Genomic DNA, 21,110 nt, shown 5'->3' with positions numbered 1-21,110 from the left:
TACATCATTCTGATATTTATACCTTTTGGAAAGAAACAAGATGCTTAAGAAATGCTTTAAAATCATGTTTAGGGCTGCAAAGTTTTTTTTTTTTTTCTTAACCTCGATACTTCACTTCCTTAGGTGCCTGTTATCCTTTTTCTCACATGACAATATAAGGCCCTAAATGTACATTACAGTTTCAGTAGTGATGTGCAAAGAATGTATTTTGCGTATCAATTAGACCTGCCATTTTGCACAAACTGGCAAACCTCACTGAATGACACAAATAAATGTGAACAGGGGCTTTTATCTGAAATAATATTATATTGTCATGTAAACCAAGAAGCAAAGAAGCACTTTGAAGGCCACAGTATATTATTTTCTTGCAGTAAGTTACATCCAAAAAAGCTGACCTTGTAAAACAGAAGGCTGTACATTGCTATAGAAACATTAATCTCTGTGCTTCTGTTACAAGTTCTTTCATCTCCTTACCTCCCCATGAATTCCTAGACTTCACCTACACACTTCAGACTATAATGTATTAACACAAAAAGAACCAGCTTTTCCAAAAATTTGGGAGTAAGAACATAAGAATATACCAGAAGTTTAACTCATCAAAGCCAATATAAATAACTCCAACAAAAATATATGAAGAGTAACAAAGTCTCAGATTTTTCAGTAATCATCAATTATATCACATGAAACTATAAAAAGCCAGAAGGAAGTAAAGATAAATTGTTTACCTCATGTGTACACACAAGTTTCAGGCCACTCAAATTCAGAATCGGGGGGAAATTAGAAACTGTTCTGTCAAGAGCAGATGTAGGGATGGGTGAAAGTGGAGGAAAATCAACCCTATTCAACCTGTAGCAAACTTTCAGCTGAGCTGAAAAGGTCCCAGGTGCTACAGGACATTCCAGCCAACAAAGACAATATAATTTGCCAAAGATCTAGAAGAAAAAGGCTATGGTTTGTCTAGCAAATTAGCAGAACTTCCTTGCAGCTAAATAATAAGACATGCAGGGATGCGGTTTGATGTCAGAGAAAATGCACTGCCTACTAATCTTCTTTACTGTGTGTATAGGTTCCGGCTGGTCGGTCTGAAAGCGTCCTGCATTTACCTCTCCCTGTTCTTCATTTATTCCAGCGTCCATGACTTATCCAGTAATGTTGGTGAATTCATAGTATACAAAAGAATTGGGTCCATTCCCAAATCATTGTGTTACCAGTAGTAACACAAATGCACTTTGCCACCCCTTCCCTGGCTCTATCAGTTTATTGTAACACGTTTATGTGTACAATTAAGTGAGCTCTGCAGCTGTTGTCTTAGATCTACAACTTTAAAGTTGCTTATTTTTATTTCTTTTTTTAATTGATGATGCAACTACAGTTGTACCCACTTATTCTCCCCTTCCCCACCACCGCCAGCCCCGCCATCTCCCCTCCCTAAGTCAATCCCCACATCGTTGTCCATGTCCATGGGCCATTTATACACGTTCTTTGGTTAATCCCTTCACTATCTTTCATCCAGTTCCCCCCTCCTCTGGACATCATCATTCTGTTCTATGTTTTTCTGTTCCTTTTTCTATTCTGCTTGGTAGTTTATTATGTTCGTTAGATTCCACAGATAAGTGAAATCATGTGGTATTTGTCTTTCTCTGACTGACTCACTTAATTTAGTATAATATTCTCCAGGTTCATCCATGCTGTCACAAAAAGGTAAGACTTTCTTCTATTTTACTGATGTGTAACATTCCATCATGAAAATGCACAACAGTCTTTTTACCCACTCATTACTGATGGACACTTGGGCTGCTTCCAGACCTTGGCTACTGTAAACAGTGCTGCTATGAACATAGGAGTGCATAGGTGTGTGTGTGTGTGTGTGTGTGTGTTGGTGTTTCAGCATTCTTGGTATACACACCTAGAAGTGGAATCACTGGGTTAAAAGGAAGTTCCAATTTTAATTTTTTGAGGTTTCTCCATATAGTTTTCCGCAGTAGCTGCACCAGTCTGCATTCCTAGCAAGAGTAGACTAGGGTTCCATTTTTTCCACATCCTCAACATTTGTTGTTTGTTGATTTATAAAAGTGCTTATTTTTTAGTGCAACTTTCATTTCCTAGACTCTCAACCAATGAGAACATTAACCATTTCCTTAAGATAATGCATTGCTTTACAATGTCTTCAAGGGACATAGGTATTTTAACAATTATTTTTAATTAGGCAAAAGTTATATGAATCAAGATGCATTTTTGAGGTACTCTCAAAAGACACATAGAGATTATTTTTGTTATTATTTTGTTAAAATGTGTGCTATGTTACATTGTTAATGAGTGTAAATACGAAGGGATTACTTTCCAGCTTCTTTCCAAATTTTTACACAGAAGATTCTACTGAGAACTAAATCAATGCCAAATATATCTAGTCCAGCAGGTCAACTATCTTAACTTTGTTCAATTTCTCTTCTTTTTATAGTACTGAAAAGTACATAATGCAAGTACACATACTATATAGTAAGAATCCTTTCAGCATACTGGAAAGTACAAAAAAAGATTGAATGAAAATTCTAGCAGATACTCTTTTGTTACAGAATAGCTTATCACACCTAAGCCAAAATAGAATGCATAAGAAAGAACAGTAATAACATTTTCCTCTTTGATGAATAACTTATGCCCAACAAATAACATTTTTATTTTCTTTCAGATGTGTATATTGTATTTAAGTTATGTGTTCTTAAATTCGGGACCAGAAATTTGAGTTTCTGTACAAAGGAGTATGTTGAGTAAGTCATTTGTAAATGTTTGGGAACAATACCATCATTCCTTACCCGCACTTTCTGTCTCCTCTTGTTTTTCTTATCTGAATAAGTGCTGTTATCATTCATCATACAATCACTCCAGCCAGAAACTTGGTTGTCCTTTCTGGACTTTTCCTCTCTCTTACTGACATTCCCAATGAATCTCTAACTCTTGTCACTTGGTCCTCATTATCAGTAATGTCATTCACTCCTTATGGCAGAGCCACCATCATTTTTTATCTATGTCAATAGAGTAACCTCTCCATCTCCAGTCTTGAAACCTCTAGTTCATTCTTCAAATCTAGGCAGGAGATCATTCTTTGCTTATTCCTCTAAGAATAACTTAATTATTCTCTTGTTACCACCAGAAGAACCTCGAACTCCTCATAATGTTATATAATACCATGCTGATCAGATCCTTGATTACTTCTCAAGGTCATTCTGTACTAAAGTCTAGACGTTATCCTTTGGGCTTCTACGCTCCAAATACTGACCTAGGCATTTTTGCTATTGTTTCCTCTATCTATAATAGTATCTTTCTTCTACCTCTGTACTTGGCTAACTACTATTTGCCTGTCAGGTCACAGTTTAGATATCACTTTATACTCAGTAGTACTTTCTCTGACCCTCCAGAACTGGTGGATACTCCCTCCATAGTATTCTATATTCAGCCTCTGAAATAGGTATTCCTGGCATTGCTTCTTTGCTACGCAATTGCTTCTGTGTGGATGTAGGTCATGAAATGGCCAGTGACATTAAGAGTAAGATCAGGGATACTGACCTAACCTAATGGGGATTAAATTCCCTTTATTAGAAATTTAAACTGCAGGCAAAAGAAAGTGCCAATTGGTGGTCAGTACCAAGAGGAGGGTTGTATATTTGGGGTGACAGACAATTCTAACGAGCAAAGAAACCTGATGGAAAGTTAAAGAACCAAAGAAGAATTAGGCCAGTTTGTGGGGGGAATGTTGGGGAATGACCCCCTGTTTTATTTACTGATACCCAAGGTCTAGGACTTGAGTCCTACACTGAGCACTCCCCTCTAACACACACACACACATGCTTCTGTTAACTACCATTTACAAACGTGGCTCTTGCCCCTGGCTGCGAGGGAGACGTATCCCTTAGCAAGAGTTTGCCACATAGTAGTCTTCTTGTCTTCCCATACTCACTGAGAAATCCAAAGTTCGTGAATTCTCCATCTTTGTCTTCCTGGCACTCAGTGCAGTACCCAACATGTGTCTGCACTCAATCCAACGTTGTTAAAAAATGATAAATGAGAACAAAACTAAATGAAGGAACCTTTACTATTTAATAATTCAACAGCTGGCTTTTGTGTAAAGTAATAAAAAAAATCTAATGGAGTTTCCCCCTTGCTTATAATTATCATAAAAGCATTCCCATCTATGAACTTAAGAGCCCAGAAATGGGGGTAAGTGGGAAAAATATTGATTGTAGAGTTTGATGTGATTCTCCAAAGGACTGACTGAATACAAAAGCCCCTTTGGAAAAGCACTGTGGCTCTTGCAAGAGGTAGAGTTTATGACTTGTCGGGACTGGAATGCTTTAGCTGTATTCTGAGAGAACACTTTGTAGGAACCCTGCACACTTTCTGTGTGGCTTGCAGGAGGGTTATTTGTAGATCATCTCAATGAACTTTTTATGCATCTGCATGAAAATCACAATTAAAGCAAAGAAAGTGCTGATAAAAAACACATTAACATTCCTTTAGCTTCAAGGAAGTCTTGATATCTAGTCATTAACTGGGCAATCTGCCCTCAGACTTCCTTCTGCTTTACTACGCTAAGGAGAAACATGTATTCTGAGAACAATGTTTTTTGTTTTTTTTTTTCACTCTTTATGTTTTGCTGCTCTGCTATGAAGCCCTAATTCCTATGAATCTAAACACTCATTAACTCTCAAGAACTACTATTAGCTATCTGGAGTCAAATGAATATAAATGGGCAAAGTTTAATTCCAAACCAATAAAACGGTATTTGTTATGTTATGTTGTTATGGCTGTTTTTGTTGTTATGGCTGCTTTTGTTGGATTTCTTCCTTGTTTGCTCGGCTCTCTACAGAACAGAGATTAACATCTTTTAAAATACTAGTAATCGATTTTATTTTTCAGTCAGATTGCATTAATATCAGTCTTTATTATTTATATGTTTTTCTGAGTTTTCTGTGTCTTAAAGTATTTTGTTTCTAGAACAAACTGTTGTTTCTATTTTGAGAGGTGTGGAGGGGAGGAAGGAGGAAAATGGAGTTTACTGACATTTTCTGGTCTGCATTCTTCCATGTCTTTTCAATTTGAAGAGCTCAAGATAATGTGGTATCTCTTATTTCAATTTCACTTTTAATACCTGACCAAGCACTCTAGCTGTATGCACTATCTTCTATACTAAGAAAGATTATGTCCCTTAATATTTGCTTATTTTTCTTTGTTTTTCTATGAAGCACTCAAAGACGACCTTCAGTTGCCTCTGTCTCACTGATAAAATTAGTTTTGCACAAATGCAACTTTCAAAAAGTACTGTCTCATCATAACAGATTAACACGAATCTGTTGGTTCCTTTTAAATCACATTTACCTCATAGTCCAGTTATGATATCAAATGAAGGTTGCCTTAGACTCTCATTTCCATTTCTGTCCAAAACAGAATATAATTTTCCCATTTGTAAATTGATAGAGAAACAAAATTCATAACCCATTATTAAGTTCATAATACAGAAAAGTCTTATTAAGCTTTAAAAGTTGGGGATTGCTTAAATTCAGCCTACTATCTAGTAAAAGTTATATAGGGAAAAACTATTCTAATTGGCTAATATTCTGAATTTTTTCACAAGACAGAATTGCCATTGGGTAGGGTGTGTGTGTGTATTAATGTTAGTTGCTGATCTAAATACTTATAACATCTACTCAAAAATTAAACTTCATTCCTTCTAACTCATTAGTACTAGAAATTGTGATGAATGAATATGCATTGGAGTGAATTCATTAATGTTAATTTTATATTATTATTTTATAATATAAATCAAAAGGCAATATCATGATGAAAACTTTGTGATTGTTGAAGCACATTCTGGGAAAAATATAACTGCACCCAATTCTGAGAATACCAGGTTTGACATGGTAAAATAAAACAGAAAACAGAAAAGAACAAACAATGAAGTTCTTAAAGAATGCTTATTATATATTCTCCTTGAATTATCAGAACACATAGGAGTCATTTCTACGCACTTCTGTGGATGTATATGTACCCACCCCCATTGCTGCCTGCCCCAATCATCACCACCAAGGAAGAAATGCTAATCTGAACAGACAGGTTCTAGGCCATCAAATGAATGTGTCTTGAGTGGACAGAGCCACAGTGAGTGTCAAGTTTCCTGTAGATCTACTCTTTTTATGTGGCTGCAGTAATTGAAGAGCGAGGTTTAAATCTTGCTGGTCTCTTAAATCTCAAGTGGATTTATGATGCATCAACTTTCCCAGGCTCTGAACTGAAACAAAGTATTCCAACTTGTTTTATCAGAGAATTCTCTAATGGGGCTTAGAAGCTCAACTACTACAGTGGCATTTCATGTTCCTTTGCCAGTATTTCTTGTATGTATAGCCCCTTCAGGAAATTATGGAATAGGAGAGGTGACTGAGTTTTGGGACAAGACTTGATATTTATGGTTCAACAACCCAAATGCTTCCTAGCCCTTATCAAGTTGTAGAACACAAAGAAAATTTTAAGTATAATATGACATAATATGGTATCAGATTAATTGTGTGTGTGTGTACAAACCCCGAGATCTGTCCAGAAAAGTTCAACCATTATTAATATAATGAGAATGGCTTGAGTGACATTGATGTAACCTGGCAACCAAAGAGAGTGGACTGGAATGTGCATGTGTGAACAATGATGACTTCACTGTACTGGTCACTGGGAGCAGTAGACACCTCTGAGTGAGCAGGTGTACTGTGTGGCTGTGCATTCAAATGACTGAGCAAGTAGAGCAACAAATCTGCATCAAATTTTGCGTTAAGCTTGAACATTCCTCTGCAGAAACTATTTGGATGACTCAGAAGGCCACAGCTATGGGCAACTGGTGATTGGCAGCTTCATTACAACAATGCACATGCTCTTGCATCATATCTCATTTAGAGCTTTTTAGAAAAACGTCAACTCACCCAGGTGACTCAGCCCCACGACAGCCCAGAGCTGGCACCCTGCAACTTCTGGCTTTTCCTAAAACTAAAATAACACTTGAAAGGGAAGAGATTTCAGACTGTTGATGAGATTCAGGAAAATATGATGCGGGAGCTGATGGTGATTGGGAGAACTGTGTGAGGTCCCAAGGTGCCTACTTTGAAGGAGAGTGAGGCATCATTGTCCTATGTACAGTATTTCTTGTATCTTGCATCTTCTTAAATAAATCTCTATTTTTCATATTATAGGCTGGATACATCTGGACAGACTTTATATATTCCATATTATATGTAATTATATATGGGGGCAAATGATGGTTTAAAGTTGTGGGTACATGAAACTAAGTTTATTCTTGTGTTATTTTGTATTAATTATTGTACTATTTTCCCATATGAACAACTGTAAACCTACTTTTGCCCTACTATTCCCTGGGGTAAATTAGAGAAATGAAAGTGACTGTATAGAGTTCAATGAGAAAAATAAAAGTTACATTGCCTAGATGTCATGGATAAAATAAAATATAAAATATCGAAGGGAAGATAGCATTGCATTTTGGGCAAACATGTCCAGTGGAGCTTCATGGGCTGCATGTCACTCCCTGCACTTGCCAGCTGCAGACACGCCATTACGAACAAGGCACTTCTACCATGTCCTCAGGAAAATTAGCTAGCTTCTGTAACCACCACTCTTCTCTCAGATTTTATGCTTTAACTGCTTATACAGAACTCCTAGCCAAGATGTTTTCATCATCATCTCAAATTTTGGTAGGTTCCACTGATGAGAAATTTTTTTCAAACAAGCAGATAACCAGAAATGTTAAAACTTGTATTTTACATCCATTCAAATTCAAAAAGAGTTGAAATTATCACTGAAAGTAATTTTAAGTTTCCTGCGATAACAGAAAGATATTTCAAATCCAATCAGAAAATTGGCGGTCAACATTTTGAAATAATGATAAGGCTGGGATGTAGAACATGAATGCATTGTCAAACAGCTGGCTAGGATACAACTAAGTGCAAACATTAGCCACAAATACATGAAGACACATTAGGGGCACAGCCTGGGGCTGAGCTTCCCAGGAGTCCCTGCCCAGCCACCCCCAGCCCTCTTTCCCCACCACTGGCCGCACCTTGGGCTGGGATCTGGGCTCCTTGGGCACCTGGACCACGAACTCCTCTGGTAGCTCCACGGGGCCCTTGTCCACGATGAGCAGTGGCGCGCTCTGCGGCTGGCTGCTGAAGGAGATGTCTGGGTGGTAGCGCGCCGCCGGGGCTGCGCTCAGCGTGTCGCAGGGGAGCAGCGAGGGCTGGATGTCGCTCATTGTGCTTGGCACCTGCGGGGACCGCAGGGCGCACCATCAGACTCCGCTCAGCTCAGGACAGCCTCAGAGGAGCCCTGCTAGAGCCTATTCCCCAGGCCACTCTCAGCTGCACGCCACAGGCCCCAGGCCCCAGGCCCCAGACACCAGCCACCCCAGGCCCCATTAAGACAAACCTGGAGCTGAAGAGATCCTGCCTCTTGGTCCCTAGTGTGATAATGACCATGCAGTTCTGTCCTAGTTAAACACTATCTTAAGTGAGCCAAAACCTCACCCTGATCCCTAACAATGATTAGAAAATTAGACGTAATTATTGAAAGCAGAGAAAGCTGCCTGAAAAATATAAATAGTATCTATATTTTTACAGATTCACAGAATTCTGATGTCAATTATGGGCACTAATATCAATAAGTGTAACTAGAACTATTGGTTACTGAACTAAATATTTTCAGGTAAAAAGCTTCTTAAGGAATGGGTGAAAAAAGGTTTGGAGAGATTTTTTTTTTTAATTTTGTTTTGTTTGTTGTACTATTACACTTACAAGGATTGTTTTATATTTATTTGTATGTTTCAGGTCCTCTAACATTTTTTGAAAGATACTGTATTAAAATCTGTGACAGACATCGAGGTGAAAAGGATAGGCACATATTTTTGTCATTTATATACACAGTGATTTACTGACAAATGCACATATTACATAAATGAGCAAATATGAAAGACCAAGACAATAATGAAAAAATAAAATTTCACACATATATATTTTAATAATTCACAAAACAGTCATATAGTATACTATAAACAGCTTTTTAAATACAGGCATTTTTCTGGGAAATTGTTACATTAACCACATATTTCACTACACTAATCGCAACTTGTGTAATAATCAGGAATGGTATTAAAAATGCTCCTGCTAAAGAGGGGAGAGGACATCCACGGAAAAAGATTTTGCTGTACACTACTATTTTTAAAGTACTACAGCACGCATATTTAAAAACACATTAATGATGTTATATGGCCATCATTCAATAGTCAGGAGACAAACTAAAATACTTAATAATGCAAGAGAATTTTATAATCATCTTTCTAATACTGGAAGTTTCTAGCATGGGGCAACAATTTCTTGATATATAAAATATTTGTAAATTAAGAATGAAAATACAGTTTCTTTCAAATCACAAGAAATAATACAACCCTACAGAAAACAACAACAAAAATGATATGACAAATCTGTCAAACAACCCATCAATAATGAAATAGTTTAGATTATAAGTAGGGAAACAATATTTTTTAAACTCATTATAATGTATGAGTACCAGGCAAAAGATAGTCTAAATGCTATTTTGACAGTTTGTGTGAGTGAAAAAGGTGTCAAAGAAGGAAATGAGTTTTAAAGCCAAAAAAGTTGTGAAAATCAGAATCTCTAAATAAGTGCTTCTTGTAATGTTTAATGTTTAAATCCAGTGACATCTCTTCTGACTTTGTGACTTCTGAAACATTAGTCTTCTCATTGTACCAAATGACAATATTAATTATTTTTTACATAAATACATACAGGCATGTTTCCCTAACATCTTTATAACAAATCTATGAAGTGAATTTAGCAAGAGAGTATAATGATGTATTATCTATCCTACAAGCTTCAGTTATAATAAAATTGGAAAGTTTTCACCAGCCATCAAGTTAACCTATAAGGACATTTGGAGTGATGAAGTGCTTATATATTCATTCAACAAATATTTACTGAGTTCCCATTACATCTCAAGTCCTTTCCTAGATGCTGGAGATTTTGGTAAACAAAACAGACCATGTACCTGCTTTAATAAATCATACATTCTTCTGTGGGAGACAGAATATACACATTGAAAATTTGTTTTAAAAATACCATATAGAGATGAGTAAGTAACAGAAGGTTTAAACAGGGTAATATGTAAAAGCTTCTCTAATTAGGTTTCTATGGAAGGTTTATCTATGGGAGGAAAATTTCAACTGAGGTCTCAAGTTGACATTCATGTAAAAAACAGGAGTAAAGAACACTCCAGGCTTCTTCAGAGCCCTTGGGCTGGACCCACCTTAGTCTGTTCCAGAAACAGCACAATGGCCCAGGTTGCTGTACTTGGTTGGCTGGGAAAAAGAATGGTCAGGAGTGAGATCACAGAGGAAAGCAACAAGTGGATAATTAGCTTTGTAAAGGAGGGTAAGAAGTTTAGTTTTGGAGCAATTAAGCATCTGTTTACGATGCAGAATAAAGTTCCTGGGGAAAAAGAATAGAGCAGGATAGGGGAAAAATTGGGAATAGTTATCTCTACTCAACTAGAGATTACTTATTTCAGGAAAGGTCAATTTTTAGAGTAGGCAAAGAATGACTATTCATTTAAAATGTATATATAGTAGAATCACGATTAACTGAAAAATATAATAGTGTCTGTATTAAATGAAAGGATCTTAGATTAAACAAATAAAAAAAACAAGAAGAACATGCTCAAACTAGATTGAGAAAGCTAGGTCTACAGACCTAGAAAAAGTAGTTATGAATCAGAGAATAAAGTGATTCTATAGAGTAAGATTAAGGAATACAAAACACCGGGAAGCTTAATGGAATTTGACACTTGAGTTAAAGGAAACCAGACTCTGATATGTTCTATGAATATAGAACATGGAATATCTTTTGTCTGTAGATCAGACTCTTCTTTAAATTCACTATCTCTATGAAAAAAAAATCCAGAATCATCCATCAGTGGAAGCAAAAGTGTAGGGTCTGTTACACTGTCCATCCACAGGGAGAAGGGCTAGTAGAATGGAACCAACATCTTAACTTTTGTTATAAAAAATATCGTACCTGTCAAACTTAAGATACTGTATAACTTTGGAGTTAATATTTTAGTTACAAATATAAATCTTTCTTCCTGGAGCTATTATAAAGCTATGTCTTCACAATAAACACCATTATAAGACTGTATTCCATTAGAACCATGGAATCTTAAGGCTGGAGGAATCATTCAACTAGCATGCTACATATTAACCCTTAGATCAACCCTGCTAAAAATCTCCCATGTTTTACATGAAAAGGCAGTGATCACTATGTCTTTAATACACTCAATTGCATCTGAAGCAAGTTCTTCCTCATGTCAAGAAAGCTGATATTTATACACCTTGGCATTCTCCACTCACTTGTCTAAATTCTATACAAATGGACTGTGCAAAACAGGCCAAGTACTCCTAGAAGGTACCTGTCTTCAGATATTTGAAGCGTCATCACAACATAAATTCCCCTTTTCTTCTCCAGATGCATAAGGGACAACACTTCTTTACAATTAACTATAAAAATACCTCAGAATGTTGTAGCATTAACTAAAATTTGGAGGTCCCCACCTCTTATACTCCTTTCCCATCTCCATTTGAGACGACATTTTCAAATTCAGTTACGTAAAATTGTAAGATGTCAAAGGCATTTGGTGCTGGAACAGAAAGTAATAAGGCCAACACATATTGTTGTTTTCCCTAATCTTCTTCAGAAAGACTAAAAATAAATATTTTGAAAAAGAAATAAAGAAATTGATCCCATTTTCAACAGCATAAAAATAATAAAATACTTAGGAATAAATTTAAGGGGGTGAAAAATGCCTACTCTAAAAACTATAAGACATGGATAAAAGAAATTGAAGAAGATAAAAGTATACTGTGTTCATATATTATTAAAATGTTAAGACTACCAAAAGTCATCTATATTTTCAATGCAATCCCTATTAAGATCCCAAAGACATTTTATAGAAATAGAAAAAAAATATTCCTAAAATTGTATTACTTATTGAATAATTAGAGAAATCCTGAGAAAGAAGAAAGCAGGAGGCATCATACTTCCAGACTTCAGCTTTACAATAAAGCTAGAGTCATCAAAAGAATGTGGTACTGGAAAAACAACAACAAAACAACAACTGACCAATAGACCAATGGAACTGAACTAGGAGACAAAAACATATTCTCAACTAGTATTTAACAAGGGAGTCAAGACAACTCAGGGAAGAAAAGACAGTCTCTGTAATAAATAGTGCTGGGATAATTGGATATTCACATATGAAAAAATGAAACTTAACATCATGTCTTATACCAGTCACAAAAATTAATTCAAAATAGATTAAAGACAAATTAAACATAAGACCTGAATCCATGTAACTCCCAGAATAAAACATAGGAATAAAGCTCCTTGATGTGCATCTTAGTAATAATTTTTTGATATGTTGCCTAATGCATGAGCAACAAAATAAACAATAAACAACTAGGACTATGTCAAACTAAAAAGCTTCTGCACAGCATAAGAAATGAGGAACAAGTGAAAAGACACCCTGCCGGATGGGAACAAATATTTTGCAAAGCAGGTATGTGACAAGGGGTTAATATCCAGAATATATAAAAATTCACAAAACTCAATAGAGAAAAAAAATTTTAAAAAGCAAACAGAAAAGCCACACAATGAGAAATCACCTCCTACTTGTAACAATGGCTAGTATCAAAAAGACAAAAGATAAAAAATGTTAGCATGTATGTGGTGCAAAGGGAATCCAAACTGTTAGTGGGAGTGCAAATTGGTATACCCACTATGGAAACAGTATGGATGATTCTCAAAAAAATTAAAAACAACTACCATATGATCTAACAATTCCACTTCTAGAAATATATCCAAAATAAATTAAAAAAAAACTAACTTGTAAAGATATTTGCTCACCATGTTTAAAGCAGTATTATTTACAATAGCCAAGACACAGAAAAAAACCTGAGTATCCATCAATGCAGGAATGGATAAAAAAGTGTGTTGTATATGCACAGTATATACAACATTGTTCAACCATAAGAAATTAGGAAATCCTACCATTTTCAACTGTGTGGATTGTCCTTGAACACACTATGCTAAGTGAATAAGTGAGACTGAGAAAGACAAATACTGTGTGATCACACATGTGGAAAACAAACAAACAAAATATAACCAGAGACAATGAAGTTAAGAACAATCTAACAATAGCCAGGGGGGAGTGGGGAGGGGACCGTGAGGAGAAGGGATTACAGGAGCTACTATAAAGGACACATGGACAAAATTAAGGGGGAGGGTTGAGGTGGGGGAGGGAGGTGGGTTCAGCTGGGGTGAGGTGGAGGGATGGGGAGAAAAGGCATACAACTATAATTGAATAACAATAAAAATTAAAAAAAAAGACAAACAGACGAGAAAATCCACATAGATAAAGAGAGCACACGTGTGATTACCAGAGGCTGAGGGGTGAGGAGAGTAGGACTTGAAGAAAGGTGGTCAAAAAGGACAATCTTCCAATTGTCAGACGAGTAACGGCCAGGGACGCAATGTATAACATGATGACTGTAGCTAACACTGCTGTAGAATGTACAGGAGACTTGTTAGAAGGGTAAATTCTAAAGTTCTCATCACAAAGAGAATATTTTTCTTCTTTTTTTTTCACTTTTACTGTGGCGATCGTTTCACAATCTGTGTAAATGCAACTATCATGCTATATGCCTTTAACAAATAAAGTGTCATGTCAATTATTTCTCAATAAAACTGGAAAAAATTGCACATTTAATTAAGACTTCAATTTTATAAAAAAGAAATTCACTATTTAAAAAAAAATATTTGAATGACTTTAATCATTGAAAATAGTTAATATTCATCAAAAGTAATGTGAGTTATTGCCATGATCAAGTTGCCACATAATTACTTCAGATATTCTTACTACTAAACACTTTGATTCTGCTTTCCTAGTAGGCAAGCATGCGATATGAAAGTTAATATTTTATAATCTTCCAAATGATCAAAACATTTCCCCCATGTTTATGTATACTCTCCAAACATCAAAGGGCATCATAGCATCAAAGTTCCTGAATTTTGGTTGTGGGCACAGACAAGGTAAGAAAAAAAGGAAAAATTAAAAGGATTTAAGAGGCAAAATATTATGATGGTAGTACCACAGTTTTCATCTGATCTGTGGAACTAATGATTGAAATAAATATAAAAATATCAGAGTTTAATGGTATAAACTCTCAGAAATAAATATTGATTTATAAATACTACTTTAAAAAATAGTAAATGAGCACTATTTCTAACCAATTCCAACTGTTTCTGTTTTCTTGTTTCTTACAGGAATGAACCACTATGTAATTCAGTCAATTATTTAGCTTCTTTTTTCCAAATATCTATTGATCATAATATTGAGCTTAGAATCTAGACAAAACAATCATCTGCAGTACTAAGAAATTCCTAAGATGAGAGAAATATTGAAAACAAAACACCATCTGAGTTAATTTATCAGCTTTACAAGTGATTTACTTCTTCACATATTGAGAATGTTTCTCAGAAGTCACTGGTTTTTGTGTTTGATGGTAATATTTTACCATATCATTTTATTAATTAACTACTTATGGCCTTGAAGAGTTTTAAGTATACTGTATTTACTTATTTTAAGTATATTTTATTGATTATGCTATTACAGTTGTCCCTTTTTTTTCTTCCCCTTTATTCCCCTCCACCTTGCACCCCACCACCCACCAGCATCCCCTTCCCACTTAGTTCATGTCCATGGGTTGTACATATAAGTTCTTTGGCTTCTCCATTTCCTGTACTATTCTTAACCTCCCCCTGTCTATTTTGTACCTACCATTTATGCTACTTATTCTCTGTACCTTTTCCCTTATTCTTCCCACTTCATCCGCCAGCTGATAACGCTCCATGAGATCTCCATTTCTGTGATTCTATTTCTGTTCTAGTTGTTTGCTTAGTTTGTTTTGTTTTCATTTAGGTTCAGTTGTTGATAGTTCTGAGTTGGTTGTTACTCTACTGTTCATAATTTTGATCTTCTTCTTGTTTTTAGATAAGCTCCTTTAACATTTGATAAAATAAGGGCTTGGTGATGGTGAACTCCTTTAACTTTACCTTATCTGGGAAGCACTTTATCTGCCTTTCCATTCTAAAAGATACCTTTGCTGGATAGAGTAATCTTGAGTGTAGGTCCTTGTTTTTCATGACCTGGAATACTTCTTTCCAGCCTCTTCTTGCCTGTAAGGTTTCTTTTGAGAAATAAGCTGACAGTCTTATAGGAACTCTTATGTAAGTAACTGTCTCCTTTTCTTTCTGCTTTTAAGATTATCTCCTTATCTTTAATCTTGTGTGAAGTAATTATGATGTCTCTTGCTGTGTGCTTCCTTGGGTCTAACTGTTTTGGGACTCTCTGAGATTCCTGAACTTCCTGGAAGTGTATTTCCTTTGACAGTTTGGGGAAGTTCTCCATTATTTTTTTTCAAATAAGTTTTAAATTTCTTGCTCTTCCTCTTCTCCTTCTGGCACCCCTATGATTTGGACGTTGGGACTCTGACTCTGACCTACATATTCAGTTTTATCTTTCACTATTATTTTCATGGATATAATACCTATCCTTCTATAAGTGCCTGCCTAATCCTTTGTTCACACTACCTTCTTGGTAGGAAACCCTTTCCCCTACTTCTCAGGCTTTCCAAATATCACTCTTCCCACAATTTCCTTAAGCTATTCACTGTATATATATACAGTGAATAGCTTATAGCTTATAGTGATTTACATATATATATGTAAATCAGCTTCTAATATCACTATTTCCCTTCCTTTTATACAAAAATCTAAAATTTTAAATCTACTTTTAATTAAATTTTAAATCTTATAATTTAAAATGTGTTTTTTTTATTTCTAAGATTAGGTCAATATAACATTTCTTTCTTAAATATAAATCTATAATTTTTACTTGTTTTATTTTGTAATATTCTAGCTCATTCTTCTACACATGTTTTGGTTGGTTTATTTCTAATTAAAATCACAGGTCTACAAAATAAGGCAAAGGCTCAGTAGGTTATTAAAATGCTTTTGGAAGAAGTTTCCACAAGATGGCTAAGAGATTTTGATTTGAAATTCTTTTCTAAAAAAACTATTTTTAATGTCATTGCATCATTAGTTTGATGGTTTTGAGTCTATTTTTTATACTAATCGATGATATTACTATCTATGACTCACTGAATTGTTACAAGTATCCACTAAGCTATTCTGTGCAAAATATTTAGCTAACTACAAAGAGTTACATCAATGCTAGAAATTATATTGAAATAAAAAGTGGTTGATTGATATAGAATGTTGAATTGAACTTCCAAGCCACGCTATATACATAGGGCTGTTGAAGTGAGGGAAGAAAAGGGGAGACTGTTGTTTCAACTCTTTTCTTGTAAGTAAAGTCCCTTTTTCCAATCCTGTTTCCTTATGCATACCTGAAAGGCTCTACCTCCCACCCCACCCCCCGCCCCAGCACCTTCATTTTGGCCATATGAAAAGATAACATCTTTCCTAACTTCTCTCTAAGGCTTGTGCGACAGCTGCATAATTTCTCTATACGCTGCGTTGTAATGTCTAACAAAAGTCATAAAAGTTCCGATTTAAGCACATGACTAAGGATGCCACCAGTTAGAAATTACTACATGAAATTGCTAACAGAGAAAAATACGTTTCAATTCTGGGCCTTATAAGAATGTGGCTCAGTAGTGATTAATTGCCCACCTCTGTATGATGAAGCAACTTTCATAGCATACCTGGATGCTATTCAATTTAACTCAACAGACTCATTCACTAGTCTGAATTGTTTCATTAAGCATCGATATACCCTATGTGGGTTATCAACTCTGCCTTCAAGATAGGTTCCTCCCTCTTCTTCTACACAACATAGCTTGTTACAGTGACATAAAACATATTTTGGTTAAACTTTCAGTCATCAAAAGACTGAACAATCAAGTAATCAAAGTTGTATGAGACATTCTAAGAATAGTGGAAGAGTCAAATACCTAGTAATTGTTGAGAGCTAGGAAAGAGGGCTAGACAATTATAAGCATTGCTAAGCAGAAAACCTCTTGAAGGTCACTAGCATGGATAAGGAAGAGAAACAAATCGTCATTCGAAATAAGCTTATCAACGGGAGACGGACAGACAGTTCCTCCTGAACCCAGAGCAAAATTCCTCCAGAGCCAAGAGCTATGCAGAGATAACAGCAACTCCCGCTTTTGTAACTTGCTTGCTTGCTTCTCACTGTATAAAAGAGCTAGCCTGTGAGCGTTCGGGCGGCTCTCATCTGCAGCTCTTCTGAGCACCGTGTCTCCGGGACACATCGAGAGTCCGCCCCTGCACAGGTTAAAAGAGTTGGCCATTAAAGTAACATCTCTGTAAACGTCCTGAAAGTCTCCGAACATCTGTTTCTTGCGTCAGTGGGTGCAACAGTTATGAGTAAAGCTAAAAAGAATCTTAATTCCTAGTGTTAAAAAGTAAAAGGTATAACACTGAAAAATTACTTTTAATTGGCTTTCAAATCTGCATCTTCCAAGTCCTAAAAATATAGGGAAGAAGTGTGGCTTTAGTCATTGTAATGGTTGCCTAGATTGTAGTATCTCAAACATGTTAAAATGAGTAGGCAGAGAGTAAAGCTTTGTTATATAAGTTTTTAAATGATAATCTGCTTCTGGTAAACATTATTTTCATTAATATTAAACAAAATTTATATTACATATCTTATTCATTGAAGAGTGACAACTAATAGTTTTTCTTTTCTAACTAAAAATGCTTCCCTATCTGTAAATACATTGTAAACTGATTTAAATTCATGGCAACAAAAACAAAATTCTGAAATGTTATTTGAAGAATACTGACTTTCTTTTAATTACTTTTCCTCTACTCCCCTCTTTAAGAATATAAATTTTTAATGGTATGGGAAACTGTGCTTTCAGAGTGTTGCAAAGTAAATTATTTCTTAACAAAATTCTTATAACTATAGTTACGGAGCACTTTCCCTTAATTACACTTCCAATTATACTTGATGTGTGGGAAAATCCAGTGGAAAAAAAAAACACATTTTGACAGAATATCTGTCTTGTTAGTGAGTTCTTTTTCCCTATACTTAGTTAATCATAACTGGCATCTCTAAAGATAGTTGAGAAGAATGAAAGCTTTTTATCTTTTTTTTTTTCTGTTAGTAGAGATTTTTACTCCCTTTATTCCCTCCTCAGTACACAAACAAAATGCAAACAACATGCTGGTTAACAAGAAAGCAGATATGTTAACAAGCTCACATGTCAAAATGATCGATTACATTACGCTGGTGGTACACACAGAGTGTGATTATTATTGGACACCCACTTTTATTTTTATTTTTTAAAGATTTTATTTTTTTATATTTTAGAGAGAGAGGAATGGAAGGAGAAAGAGAGGGAGAGAAACATCAATGTGTGGTTGCCCCTTGCGCACCCCCAATTGGGGACCTGGCCTGTAACCCAGGCATGTGCCCTGACTGGGAATCAAACCAGCGACCTTTTGGTTTGCAGGCCTGTGCTCAATCCACTGAGCTAACCAGGCAGAGTGGGCACCTACTTTTAAGAATTGGCATAGTGTTGTTTTTTTTATCTGTGTGCAGAAGTGGGACATCAAGCCTGACTCCTAATGATAGACAGTGACCTGTAAAACATCTGGACTATCACAGCTATTCCCACTGTCCTGAGCTATTGTGGCTAATCCAAAAGGCTTCCTTTTATGCAAATGTGTATTGTTCCCTGGAGGGGCAGCATCATACCGGCCCATTGCTTTGAATGTTATGTATTATTTGTCTTCATTATTGAATCATGTGCCCTTCAGGCTTGCATGGTTTCACCAACTTCACTATCAAAGGGGGGAAAAAGGGTCATTGTTAAATAGTCACCACCATTGTTGCTTTGTAACAAGAGCTACAGGAAAGAATAGTTCTAATCTAAATCAGGCGGTGTTGAGAATTACTACTTTCATGATAGAACTCTAACAGCTTGCAGAGAAGCAGTAATGTGTGAAAGATGACTATTTGTTGTTTTTTAATAAATATAGAGGGTTTTTTTAAATAAATTTACATGATCTAATCATAACTGGATATCAGGATCTTATTTTCCTCACTCCATCTATTGTTCACTAATGCAACAAAATTATTCTGTGTTAAAATCTTCCAAGTCCAACAAAATATTAGTCATTATATAATGCCATTTTGATTTTACATGTGATTTTTATATTTTCACTTAATCAAAACAATGATTTCTCTAATTTAGCTCAATGTATTTTTCCCCTTTAACTTCACATTAAACTAATAATACCAAAGTAAGGTACATGTTTCACTCACTATTCAAGTTTTTCAAACCTGGGGTGAATAGTGAACACAGGAATTTTATTGGGCTTATAGTCTAATTAAAAGCAACAGACTGTACTCTGAATAGCTTTTCAACACTTTTTAACATTTTTAATGTTGATCTAAGCCTAAAATCTTCATTAGTAATTCATTAAAGACTTAGTTACAGTCCAGTGGGTGAGTCCTAAATATAATGATGGAATGTGTGTACAAACGTGTAGGCTCATAATTAGAGAAACTGTCACAACTGGGGATTAAGAATACACAATGAAGTCTTTGAACACCTCTATGGAGAGTAAGTGACCCCGAGATGGTGTTATATTATAAATTGTGCTTACTATCCAAGTCATTTGTGGTTTTGTTTGGTCTTTTTAGTTTTAATTCCAAAAGGTATGTTTTAATGACCACAACCTCCCAGGATTAAATGAGTGAGGCTTTGTGTTAGGGTTTTTCTACACATTATTTTACTTAATCCTCACACTATAACAAAGTAAGCCTAATTACCCCTTTAACAAATAAGAAAACTGTGAATCAGATTGGCTAGGTTCATGTATCTTAGAAGTGATAGAATGGGAATTAGACTCTAAGGTTTGAGATCTTTCTTTTCACTCAACATGCAAAGAAACCATGCAGATTAGGACTCTAACACATCTTAGATTAGACAATATTGTAAACTTCAGGGCTTTATGTAAATGTTACTTTCTATACATGTGTACATCTTTCTCCATTCATAGTCTCTTAACTGTAGGATATATTTACTATCAATATCTGGAACTCATTCTTTTTACTTACTTTTCTCCTAATTTTTTCCCAAATGGTAATATTTCAAATAAACCCACTTGCCTGAAATAATGGAATTATGCTAGGATTCATGCCACATAAAACCTCCTGTTTGCTTCTGATTCTTATCTTTGTAGATGCAATGCGAATAGTCACAAATGTACAATAAATAGGTCTGATAAAGGGACATGATGAATTGCATAACTTTCCTGAGATGCAGTAGAAGACATCCAATAGTTTTCCAATATTAAAGACTCACTGTTTATAATAGAATTTTAGCAAAAACACAAAATAAAGAAATGAAATAAGAGGACTTCCAAAGCCTGGAAGAACAAGAATTCAGACTAGAACAAAAATAGAAACTTTTTTTGCCACCATGATTAAAGCTTAATGTTCTTTATCATTTTCTAAGGGGGTAGTGATTGTAAGCTACTAGAGGAACCCACTAAATTATCTTGTTTTGTGTATAAATCACTGTTATACAGTTCACGTCATAGTAAAGTTTCAATCACTGTCAATTACTAGTTTTTATCATTATCATAAAAATCGGAATTAATGAACTACTTTTAGGAATCAAATATGTAAGTAAAAGGGCAGCTTGAGTGAGGCTAGGAAAATGGCATATGATTTCAAAGTGAATGTAAAATAGACAAGATTTAAATGGGTAAATCCAGGCAAAAACCTCCCTTAGAATATGCAATCTAAAGAAGTCATACATCTAAGTGTATTCTAACAGTAATATCCACGAGTCTTTTCTAAAAAAGGCATTTCCATAAAGAACACACAGAACTCACTAATGAAACACTAAAAATTGAGAAAAGATTATATAATATTTCTCC

The 21,110-nt window shown here is 35.3% G+C and overlaps 1 protein-coding gene across 19 annotated transcripts in view; it reads right to left on the bottom strand.

Annotated features, from left to right (window-relative positions):
- Positions 1-21,110, bottom strand: part of ADGRL3 (adhesion G protein-coupled receptor L3) — a 757,443-nt gene that overhangs the window by 462,530 nt on the left and 273,803 nt on the right. For 18 of the 19 annotated variants that reach the window (XM_053922390.2, XM_045185777.3, XM_053922389.2 and 15 more), the window contains one exon: positions 8,105-8,308. The exons of the other annotated variant lie outside the window; for it this stretch is intronic. In XM_053922390.2, the coding sequence (XP_053778365.1) occupies positions 8,105-8,308 (204 nt within the window). The remainder of the gene's footprint in view (positions 1-8,104; positions 8,309-21,110) is intronic. 19 annotated transcript variants of the gene reach the window in all.

Source organism: Desmodus rotundus, chromosome 4, assembly GCF_022682495.2.
Source record: "Desmodus rotundus isolate HL8 chromosome 4, HLdesRot8A.1, whole genome shotgun sequence".
NCBI classification, from domain to species: Eukaryota; Metazoa; Chordata; class Mammalia; order Chiroptera; family Phyllostomidae; genus Desmodus; species Desmodus rotundus.
Note: the sequence above shows the minus strand (reverse complement) of the source record. Positions and strands in the feature narration are given on the sequence as shown.